Source organism: Budorcas taxicolor, chromosome 25 (genome assembly GCF_023091745.1).
Source record: "Budorcas taxicolor isolate Tak-1 chromosome 25, Takin1.1, whole genome shotgun sequence".
Classification (NCBI taxonomy): domain Eukaryota; kingdom Metazoa; phylum Chordata; class Mammalia; order Artiodactyla; family Bovidae; genus Budorcas; species Budorcas taxicolor.
In genome coordinates, this window is record NC_068934.1 from 39,470,075 (window position 1) to 39,481,833 (window position 11,759).

General features: G+C 45.4%; 1 protein-coding gene across 1 annotated transcript; it reads right to left on the reverse strand.

The window, feature by feature from the left end:
* Window positions 1-2,248: 2,248 nt before the first annotated feature.
* LOC128068985 (pregnancy-associated glycoprotein 1-like) lies at window positions 2,249-11,286 on the reverse strand. Its single transcript, XM_052662270.1, has 9 exons — window positions 11,186-11,286; window positions 10,045-10,195; window positions 8,941-9,058; window positions 8,724-8,842; window positions 7,334-7,527; window positions 6,296-6,412; window positions 4,498-4,639; window positions 4,312-4,410; window positions 2,249-2,398 (listed from the first exon to the last, which is right to left on the reverse strand). The coding sequence occupies exons 1-9, from the start codon at window positions 11,284-11,286 to the stop codon at window positions 2,249-2,251; spliced, it is 1,191 nt and encodes a 396-aa protein (XP_052518230.1).
* Window positions 11,287-11,759: the final 473 nt, after the last annotated feature.

Sequence of the window (11,759 nt, forward strand, 5' to 3'; positions counted from 1 at the left end):
GCATTCAATATGTCATCAAATTTGGAAAACTCATCAGTGGCCACAGTGCTGGCAAAGGTCAGTTTTAATTCCAATCCAAAAGAAAGGCAATTCCAAAGAATGTTCAACCTATCATGCACTTGTGCTCATCTCACTTGCTAGCAATGTAATGCTCAAAATCCTTGCTAAGCTTCAACAAACTGTGGAAAATTCTTAAGGAAATGGGAGTACCAGATCACCTTACCTGTCTCCTGAAAAGTCTGTATGTAGCTCAAAAAGTGGCACTTAGAATCAGACAGAAAACAACTGAAAGATTTAAAAGGGGGAAAGAAGTGTGACAAGGTGTACAACCTCACTCTGGTTATTTACTTTCTATATATGTATCCTATATTTCTATATAGGATACATCATTTGATATGCTGGTATTCATAAATCCCAAGCTGGAATAAAGATTGCTGGGAGAAATATCAACATCCACAGATATGAAGATGACATTGCCCTAATAGCAGAAAGCAAAGAATAACTTAAAGAGACTATTGGTGAAGAGAGGAGCTGCAAAAACTGGCTTAAAACTCAATATTCCAACTATTCACAAAAAGATACTCAACATTCATGGCATCCAGTCCCAACTTCATGGTATATAGATGAGGGAAAAGTGGAAACAGTGGCAGATTTTATTTTCTTGGCCTCCAAAACCACTATGGACCTTGACTGCAGCCACAAAATTAAAAGACACTTGCTCCTTGGAAGGAAAAAAGGCTATGAAAAACCTGCACACTGTATTAAAAAGCAGAGACTTACTTTGCTACAGAGGTCTCTAGCGTCAAAACTATGATTTTTTCAGTAATCATGAACAAATATGCTAGCGGGACCATAATAAAGGGTGAATACGAAAGAATTGAGCTTTTGAACTGCGATGCTTGAGAAGATTCTTGAGAGTCCCTTATACAACGAGGAGATCAAGCCAGTCAACCTGAAAGAAATCAACCTGTGACCCCTGCTGATTCAGCTGAGGCATCTACTGAGGGATTCCAGATGGAATCAACACTACATGAACTGAAGGAATGGATGAACTGAAAGAATGGAAAGAATGGATGCTTCCACTTCAAAAGTGCCTAAACATGGCAGCTTCAAGCAAATAGTTTGTAGCTCCACTCCTGGAGGAAGCTCAGTAAGGCTGAAGGCTCTGTGTAACCTGGGTCCCCTGATACATGTGTCACATTCTCCCCAGTAGCATTGGAGGCAAGGAAGGGCATTCTGGACCCTGGAGGAGGGGGATGGCTCAGGGATCTACTGTGGCCACCACTTACAAATTGAGACTGTAAAGGACAGAGCAGGCATATTTGTCAGAGAGCTGGTGACTGGGGTGTAGGAACAAGAGGGAATCAGCTGTGCATGAAGTACCTCACTCAAAATCCCCTGGAGGAGAAGCCCAGGGGTAAGATCATCTGAAATGCGACAAAGAGAGTTTATTTCATTATCCCTTATAATTCCTCTGAATGAGGAGGTGGTGGAGTAGTGGGTTATCAGAAACTCTTCCATGGCCTAGACCATCTGCCAGTCGCTCTCCTTGGGGCTGCCTCTCCCCAGCTTCAGTCATATAGTTCTGGAGGAAACTGACAATCGTGTGTTGCTGAGTCAGGGCCAGAGACCATGTAAAGCCAATCAAAGGACCCCATGTCCCTGCCAGGATGGCTGATCTGGGGCTGTACATGTGAACTGAGGTGGGTCATTCAGAGAACACCCTTGAACTCTGATGTCTGTAATCTTTCCTTACTAGGTGATGCTTTTGGTATTTAAAACCCTAGGGCAGGTAGCTTGAACTCCCTCAAAAGGTGTAGAAGGCTTAAGGAAGAATGCTGTCACGCTAAGACCATCAAAGTAGACTGAAGGGAAAGAGCTAAGGTGAGAGAGAATTGATGACTTCTGATTTCTTGTGTCTAGTCACTGAGATCTTTGTATTTGCTCTGATTCTTGTATCCTGGATTGTCAGAATCATTTCAGTGAGTCTCCTGTTTCCTTGAAGCCAGTTGGACTAGGGCTCCTCTCTATTTTGATTCAGACTTGGTTTTAGATCCTTCACTCCAGACACAAGCAGAGGCAACCATTTGTGTCCACACCACTAAGAGTGAAACCCTTTATTCTTTATTGAGAATAGGGTGTACAGACCACCAAATACAGTTCACCAGCATCCTGGGCAGGAGTGCCCAAAGTGTGAGTGAGTGTGTGTTAGAAGCGGCTTTACTGATTCCTAAAACAATCCAAGCATTTACACTGCCCGTGCCAGACCAATTCTGTCATTCCCTCGATCAAAGACCGAGAAATACAGCCTCAGGAAGACGTCACCCAGGATCCAGATCTCTGTAGATGAACTCAGTCTATGCACTTTAAAGGCGGCAAAGCAGTGACCTCTATCATCCTGGGGAAGTCAGAGACACACACCAGTCAGCATGAGCCCCTACTGGTGACTTCCCCCAAAATTCAGACCCAGTGCAATTCTTTGCTTTATTTCCCTGTTTTGGTAAGTATCAAGGGGTTTTCTCACTAGCAGGGGTTGTGAGAGTACATCCAAAAGCAAAGAGGGCCAAGACATGAGGTTGTCATGAGGATAAGTGTGGTGAGTGGAGGACTGGGAGTTGGGGAAACAGAGGAATGAGAAACAATAAAGTCCTACTGTAGAGTGTAAGGAACTATATTCAATATTCAGTGATAGACCACATGAAAAAGAATAAAAGGATATATATCTTTTATGTGTATACTGAGTCACATTGTTGTGTGGCAGAACTTAACACAACCCTGAAGATTAACCACACTTCAATATAATTTTTTTAGAAAATAAAAATTGTGTCCAAAGTTCCCCTCACTCCCTGTTTCTTTTCTTCTGACTCCTGCTCCTTGTTTTCTCTGCAGAGAATGCTGGTTCTCCTCCTGCGTCCCAACAATCCATACTTTATTTAAAAATGTTTTTTGTATTGGAGTATAGCTGATTAATAATATTCTGAATTTCAGGTGGACAGTAAAGGAACTCAACAATATGTATCCAGGTATCCTGGTCCCAAGGACACCCCTCCTATCCAGGCTGTCATATAACTGAGCGGAGTTCCCTGTGCTACAAAGTAACTTGATGTTGGTTACCCGTCTTAAATAGATAGTGCCCATAACACGTTCTTGAAGACTTAACTCAGGAACTCTGAGAAGCCTCCTTCATCCCACACTCACCCTCTTTGGCCACTCCAGGCTTGATTGGGTAACGTATTCTGGTTCCCCATCCCCACTGGTCAGTCTGTAGCCCTCATCACCCCTCGTAAGTCCCCAGTACCCCAGCACAGACCACCTTGAGATGCCATTTGCATGGAATCCAGTGCAGTTTTGCCTAGAACCAAGCAACCCTCCATATGGTTCAGTGAGTTTGTGGTTTTAGAATTCCTTGAATTTCCTCTCTTCCTCAAAGCCTTCTCTGAGCCCATCAGCCAGCTCTGAACTCTCACAAGGAGCTGACATGAAGCCTCCAGCCTGTGCCGGGGCTGAGCAGTCACTGTGCACCCTTTATTCACCTTAGTATCCAACCTCCCCACAGAGAGGTCTGATACTTCAGCTAACAAACGAGGCACCTGGCCAGAGCAATGAGAAGATGCAGCCGAGCACTAGACTGACCATATAATTTATCATCCAAACCAGGAAAAGTTCGAGAAGGGAACAGAGACTGTTAACTTATTCTGGGACATCACACTGGGACTGTCCCCAGCCATTCTCCTTGTAACATGGCCTATTTCAGGGACTGCTAGAGCTGAATTTCATGTTCTTACACCTACGGGTTCAGATTGAATTGAAGCTCTTTGAGGACTGACGACCTTAGTGTTCCTCTCTCCTTGTGACTCCCACCATGCCATAAGGTGTGCCATCTCCACATTTATTTCAGGAAGATCAGTGTCCCACATAGCCCTTACTTCTCAAGTGAAAGTGAAGTCGCTCAGTTGTGTCCGACTCTTTGTGACCCCATGGACTGTAGCCTATCAGGCTCCTCCGTCCATGGGATTTTCCAGGCAAGAGTGCTGGAGTGGATTGCCATTTCCTGCTCCAGGGGATCTTCCCGACCCAGGAATCGAACCGGGTCTCCCGCATTGCAGGCAGAGGCTTTACCCTATGAGCCACCAGGGAAGCCCCTTACCTCTCAAGTGATTGGTTTTGTGGAAGGCACTGGCCCAACCACAGGGCTCAGCAGCATCTGCAATGGTGTGCCATGGCCTCCAGAGGGCGCCCTCCTCCCAGCAGCAGCGCAAGTGTTCCTGCAAGCTCCAGTTTGAGAACCAACCCTCAGTACTGTCTCCTCACCTTGAGAATGTAGGCTCGACCTGGCACTCGGTAGTTGTTGCTTTTGATGGTGAAGATAATAGAGGGTAGGCTATTGACTGCAGAACATGAAACGTAGTACTGTTAAAGAGAGAGGGAGAGAGGTTGGCCCTGGAGATCCTTGTTGTGTGTGGAGACTGGGTGTGACCCTGGGGCATGACCCTTCACCTCAGAACCCCGTGGCTTGGCACCGATGATCTTCAAGATGTTTTTGACCAGTGTACTTGGGCCTACGATTTCTGATGACCCGGTGTCCACAAGGGCATTGCAGCCGCCAGAACAAGCAATAACCTTTCTTCTCATGGAGATGCTGAGAGACAATGGAAGAAAGCGGGCATCAAGGTCACTCTGAGTCTACCTAGAGTTGCCCCCTTCCCAACTGTCTCATAAACTGCCCTTCATCTGTTGCACTCTTTTTCTTTACTCTCGACACAGCTCCTTTCTTGATATCTTCGAATGCACTACTTGAATACACTGGGATCTTTTGTACCTTGACACAAGCCGGTCTTCCTTCCTAGAGAAGCCCCCTCCCCTTTGACTAGCAAATTTTTTCTCATCTTGCAGATTCCACCTTAATTGTATTGTTTTCAGGAAGGTTTTCCTCCGGTGTTTATCAGTCTCCTATCTTGGTCACTCTCTGTAGACCCTTCCTCATGTCTGCTGCTGCTGCTGCTGCTGCTAATTCACTTTACTTATGTCCAAATCTGTGGGACCTCATAGAATGCAGCCCACCAGGGTCCGCAATCCCTGGGATTTTCAAGGCAAAATACTGGAATGGGTTGCCATTGCCTTCTCCTCCTCATGTCAAGCGTGTTCCAAAGTCACAATTCACTATGTGGGCAAGTCACTTCATGTACATCTGCCTTCTTAGATGTGAGAATGAGTTTTATTCTCCTTGACTCCCTAAAGTGCCTGGCACACAGTGGACTCCCAATGCTTGTCTGTTCAATGAGTGAATGAAGACTGAGAAAATAATAAGAAACATGCAGAGAGCTGTATCTGATGGGGAACCAATACCGGGTCACACACAGAGTGAAGATGGAGATTCACAGGGATGGCAGATCCTCATAGTAGGTGGAGAGAGGGGATCGTCTGGGACAGGTTGTCTCCCAGCACTGCTCCTACAACCAGCTCAGACCTTGAGACCTTGACCAGGAAATATATGACCAGCCCACAGAAACTCCAAAGAATAGGTCAGCCTTTGCTTGAGGGTATCACACAGAATCCTATCAATTATGCCTCTTGTCCTCAGATCACTCCTGGATCCCACCTTCCTGATTCTCCGTTATAGCCCCTGTCCTACTGTGTGCCAAAGAATGTGGGGTGTCCTTTTTATTAGTTGGTTTCACATCTTAAGGCTGCAGCTAGCCTCTCTCCACTGTTGGGTAGTTGCTCCCTAATAAGACCAGTTTTCCCCCATTTTCTCAGGACTGTTCCTGAGAACTTCCTATGTCTTAGGTAGCCCTGGACAGTCAGTCATCTTATCATAACTCTGTTCAGGCTGGAGAAATTCTCCCTGATCCTGTGTTCACTACACTGTAGAGTCCTCTAACTATGCTCCCCACCTCAAAGGGCAGTGAGTGCTGCCCTCTGTCAGAGGCACAGACCTCTCTGGACCCTTTTAGGACACTTGCCAGAGCCTTACTCAGAAGGCCTGGGGATTATGAACCCATGGGTTGTTTGTGTGTTTATGTGCTTGTGTGTTTGTTTGTATGTGTGTTTGTATGTGTCTCTGTGTGTGCTTGTGTGTCTCTGACTAGCTATGCATGTTTATATGTGTCTCTGTGTAGGTTTATACGTGTCTGCTTGTGTGTTTCCATGTGTCTGTGTGTCTGTCTCTGTCGTTGAAGGTGGTGTATATGTCTGTGTGACTGTGTGTCTGAGAATGCATTTGTGTGTGTCTGCCTGTGTCCATGTACAGTAGTGTAAGCATCACTTGGGCTGACCCTCAGAGGGAGAGGCTTACCGGTCCATGTGAACAATCCAGTCATCTGCTTTGATCAGTGGTATCCAATTGAGCTCTCCCTTGTAGTAGCGGTGGTCCACCCCACCAAACATCACCACACTGCCCTCCCGCTCATCTCTGTAGAGAGAAGTGAGGAGGTGATCTTTATAGGACAGTAACAACAGCACTGTCTGAGAGCTGTGTTTGTCTACCCATCAAGGTCCTAATAAGGCCCCCATGTACAGATGCAGAAATAGCGTCTAGGAGAGACTGAGATACAGACTGAGGTCTGTTACTGGCTAGTGAGTGGCACAGAGGAGGTTAGAAACTGAATCACTTGTCTGGGCTCCACCCACTATGTCTTCTGAAGACGCCCTGGACCTCCAGCGACCTGACTGCTCAGCCAACCTGAGGACATGGTGCTGAAATGTTTTGGTTTCCTATTGTCCACCTTGTCATTATTCAGGAAAATCAAGGCCTGGGAGTTCTAAGGGTGTGGGTTCAGTTCACCCAGTGTTGGCTCCACTGGCCTGTGATCTCTACTGTCCATAGGGCCCCACACTGAGAAGGGACCCCACCTCTGCTCTCCTTGTCTTGAAATGCCTAACATTTCTTGAACAAGGGGTTCCACATATTTGTGTCCCACACTTTCATTTCGCACTGGCTCCTACAAATTGGGTAACTGGTCCTGGGCTCCCAGTGGAATATTAACGAGGAAGGAAAGACATCCACCATCCTTCTTCTTCCTTCCTTATCAAATTCATAAGCAAATCTTAATGCCTTTTCCTTCAACTTGTTTTCTGTTGCCTTCTTTTAGTATTCCTTCTAACTCACCACCCTAGACCATGTTACTGGCCTTGAGCCCAAGAGTAGGGTTGTGTTCCAATAAAATATTATTTATAAAAGCCAGGGGTGAAGCCAGTTGGGCCCTGGGGCCATAGTTATCCTGGGTTAGATTATCTCTCAGGGTACTTCTTTATCAAGTGTTCTATAATTTTTGTGCACCTGAAAGAATCTTACATCAAATTTGGAGAAGGGGATTGTCCATTTCAGACTTACTTGCTCAAGTAGAAGGCAAAAACAGGCTCAGAAATGGCACCTTCGTTCTTCAGCTTGTGAAAGATGGGGATGGCTCCAGTGTAGGATATGTTGGCGTAGCTCAAGCCCAAGATGCCATCAAAAATCATGCCCTCAAACCCTGATTCTTCCATGCATAGGCCAAACTGCTGGTCAGTACTGACAAGGTCACCAATCTATGGGAGACAAGAGTGTTCCCACTTACAGATATGTGAAGTGGGGCTAAGACTGGGCTGGGGTACATTGCCATTAGATCCTCAGAGAAGAATTGAGGCTGGGGTCTGTCTTCAGTGGCCCACAGACAGTTAAATCAAGCTGGGAGTGGAATTTGGCTTCCATTTGAGAGAGGCTGTGAATTTTAAAACATCTGCCCCTCTGAAAAACAACACCTAGGTGAGTGAAATTGGCCTCGTGGCTTCTGTCCAGGTGGGGCAACCAAGAGTCAGGCCAGGTGACATAGGTGACACCCTAGGGACAAAACAATCAAAAGCAATTTAGCCTTCTCTTTGGCATCACTGCGATCTGATGACAGGAATGGACTGTATTATCTGTAATGTACTGAGGATTCTGCCACTGTTCAGGAAGGCAGAAGCCAAAAACACAATCTTGCTTGCAGGGTTCTATGAAATTACTGTCTGGGGAATTCACTTATTGGGATATGTGTATATTTCTGTGAGTGTGTATGAGAGAGCAACAGAGAGAAGTGAACAACTCAATATTTTAGGGGAGGCAGGCCATAGGTTTATTAGATTCTCAATGGTCGTCTAGAGTGAGAATTCATTTATCAGGCCCCTTGAATTCTCAGGCCTCCAGGTGCCCACTATGGATACCTGAAGCCCTTGACTACCCCCAAGGCCCACAGATGAGTTTTATTCTGTCCCCAAACACCCCACAGCAACTTTAGTCCTGAAAAGCCAGCTTAACTCCACCACTTACCACATGTGTGCCCTCAGCAAGGCCCTTGCTGTCTGCACCTAAGTTTCCTCATATGTCTCACGAGCTAATCAGAGTAAATTCTGTGTGGGGTTGTTGCAGGATTAAACCAGTTATCACCTGAAAGTGCCTGGAACATTCAGTGAATATAAAAGTGGGTACTTTTATCCCTTCTTCTCGCTCCCAGCAACGTGAACCTTGAACTGCTCATGGGCAGAGGAGCTGCAAGTCCACACCTCAAGCCACTCTCTGGGTTAGCTTATTTGCTTGCTTGTGTATCACCACAGGCACTGCCTCCCCAGAGACATGATCCTATGGATAAGATGGCCAGTATCTATGGGAGTTAGTCTAGGAAGGGTCCTGCCAGATGGTCTTGCATCTGTTGCAAGCAGTGGTCACTCCATAGCCAGTCCTGCCTCAGCATTGGTTACACTGTTACCCGAACTGTGTCATGAGCAACAAATCCTTCAATTCTCCCAGATCCATAGGTGATGCTGAAGGTCTTCCTGCTAAGCCGGAAGGTGGAAGAATCGACATGTCTGAACCTAATGCGTTTAGCTGCAGACATAAGACATGAGTGTTATCACGTGCCAAGGGTGGAAACAGGGTGACAGGGCAAGTGAAGGATTGTCCGGGTAGGGAGTGTCTGTACTCACAACAGGTTGTGCTGATGCAAAAGATGGAGGGCACCCACAACTCAGATGAGCCTGTGTCAAAGATAACCTGGAATTCCTGAGGGGGTGTTCCAATGGTGATGTTACCCAAGTAGAACAACTACAGGGAGAAGGAGGGAGTGGGTTAGTGCAGAACTGGCTACCCTCTATTCCCACACTGATGCCTCCCTCTTGGTGTCACATATCTCTTGAGATCACTTTCTAACCACCGTGCAGCTCACAGACTTTGGTCACAGATGTATCTGCATTTGATATATTTTTCCTGTGCAACATTGTATGCAGGATATTGACTCTATGAACAGGCATTGAAGTGGTACCTCCTGCATGGAAAGCCAAGAGATAACCTCTGGGCCTCCAGGATCACTGGAAATCCAGGGAGGTCCTGGTGCCTTCATTTGAGAATTTCTGTCGTCTCTTCAAACCCAGCCTTAGTACCTGCTTCTCCAGGAGGTCTTTCTTGATCAACTCCAGCCACTCCCTCTAAACTCAGACCACATCCAATCCACAGCACACAGCTGACCCTCTCATTTGACATGCATTTACTCTTTGCCTCTCTCTCAGGCCAGCATGGGCATTTTTAAAGACATCTTGAAGACAAAATAAGCCCTTTTTCTAATCTAAAAACAGTAAGCATGGTGCTAGATTCTTATGGCTTTACACGGAATATGAGCTCAGCATAACTTTTTACTGCTGTGGTTTTTGCATCTGTGGAAACTGACGTCCTCTACCTGGGATTCACAATTGTTTTGCAGTTGGTTCTACCTTTTGATCAGTGATGGTTCACTTTTCATCTATAACTGAGTGGCTCACTTAGTTCAGAAGGAACAATCGCCCTCAAACTAATGGCAAAACTCTAACACACAAATGGATGTTTACCTGCCACCTGGTAATTGCGAGGCCCAATCAAAGACCAAAAGTTGAGGATGAAAGTGCGCTCTCCTCTGGGTCGGGTCCCTCTTTTCCAGTGTCTCTGCCTCCTGCAGGAACCCCAACCCCATCATCCCACCTGACACCTCCAGATGAGCCCCAGTGCTAGACTAGAGAACCAGAAGGCCCTGTGGAGCACCATTCCCCCAAAATACTCACATCTCTGAGGTTTCTCAGGGAGTGACTAGTTAGATTAGAGCCACGAAAAGAAATCTGGGACAGTTTGTAAGCATGCTCCTTCACAAAATTGTTCAGCATGTTTCTTCCACTGACCGTATTTCTCATGGTCTTCACTCTCTTTAGAGGTATTCTTTCACCAAACATTTGACAAAAACAATGAAGATGCTACAATTAGCTGTCAGTGTTAAGGTATAAAAAACATAGATTTGAATACAGGTTCTGTTCTGCAGTCTTGGGTAAGCCATATGACCATATGGTGTCTAAGTCTCCCCTTCAGTAAAATGGTGAAATGTAACAATACAAACCCTCCATATAAAATATCTTGGGGATAAGTGAAGTGATGGATATGAGGTACCTGAAAATAGGAAGTCTCAACAATGACAGCCATTAGCATTGCTGCTGTCATCTCACTCATTCCTTCTCATAGAACCTCAAGGAAGGAGATAGAAGGGGGACTCTTAACTTCTTTTACAAGGGAGCAATTTGAAGTGCAAGAGGTTTCTGAGTCGACTGTGTTCATAATGCTTGTCCGATATAAAACAGGGTTAAACTGTGTATCTTTCTCCAAGTTGAAAGAGAAGAGAGAGTTGAAAGAAGAATCCAAGATATAGGGAACAAGTAAGGGAAATTGAGAGAATTGAGAAGGAAGTAAGGGTCAAATGAAAAATTAAAAGAAAACCACACAAAGAAAAATACACGCCCAGTGACTTCCAAAGAGATGGAGAGATAAATGACAGTGATACAGAGATGCTGACGTAGACATATACACACTGATGTAGACCGGGAAAAAAGAGGACATGTTGAATAAAATGTAGAAAGGTGCTATTCCACACGATCACATCAACATCTGCATAGACTTGCACTGAACAGTTGCAAGGAGTTGCATTTTCAATAGGTCATGACATGACTGGACCCCAAGATTTGTGCAACTCAAATCTACACCAAAACCTTGGGATCCACAGTTCCTATAGCAAGTTACTTATCAATAAGTAAGAGTTGAACTTTAAGACTCTTAGGGAAATATTCCATTCCCTTCTAACCCTGATGGCTGGAAGAATAATCAGATGAAAAGAAAAATCCGAGAAAGGAATATGATGTGACTTACAGTCCCCATACTTACTTGACTATGCACTTTGAGAAGGCCACCAGCCCGAGGAGCACAAGCCACTTCATGTTTCTTTCCTGGCTCCAAGTATTCAGGGAAGTTTGGGTTCTTAGCATGTAGTGGTGACCAGGACCCCCTAGTTATATATGCCCTGACTTACCCTAGTTTTCACCTTTAGGCCACTAAAAAATCTGAAAAAAAAAAAAAAAAAAAAAAAAAAACCCCGCACACAAAGGTCTCGATAAAATCTTTACCTTCATCAGTGTCCTTGGCGAGTGGCGTTTGAAGCTTTTCAGAATACAGAGAATTGAACAGTAATCTCTTCTTTGAAGCTTGGGTGGACAATCAAACTGATCTGCATGTATATCTAAGAAGACGGAAAACTTTGCCTACTTGGAGAAAAAAACTGCTAAGAACATCATGAAAATGGATACTAGGGGCCATGCTCGACACTCGTGGTTTCATGTCATCTTCCTAGCCACTTCGTGATATATGCATTGCTGTCTTCATTGGAGAGGAGATTGCTAGGAGGATAAGTGGTCAAATGGCAAACTGAAGACTTCATGGGCAGCCCAGGGAAATGCAATTG

Excerpts from the sequence above, each read along its gene's own strand:
- LOC128068985 (XM_052662270.1), bottom strand. The coding sequence starts at position 11,286 with ATGCTAAGAACCCAAACTTCCCTGAATACTTGGAGCCAGGAAAGAAAC. Across the intron at positions 7,528-8,723 it reads TTGCTCATGACACAGTTCGG|ATTGGTGACCTTGTCAGTAC; the intron begins GTAACAGTGTAA and ends TGTCTCCCATAG. Across the intron at positions 6,413-7,333 it reads TTTGCCTTCTACTTGAGCAA|AGATGAGCGGGAGGGCAGTG; the intron begins GTAAGTCTGAAA and ends TTCTCTCTACAG.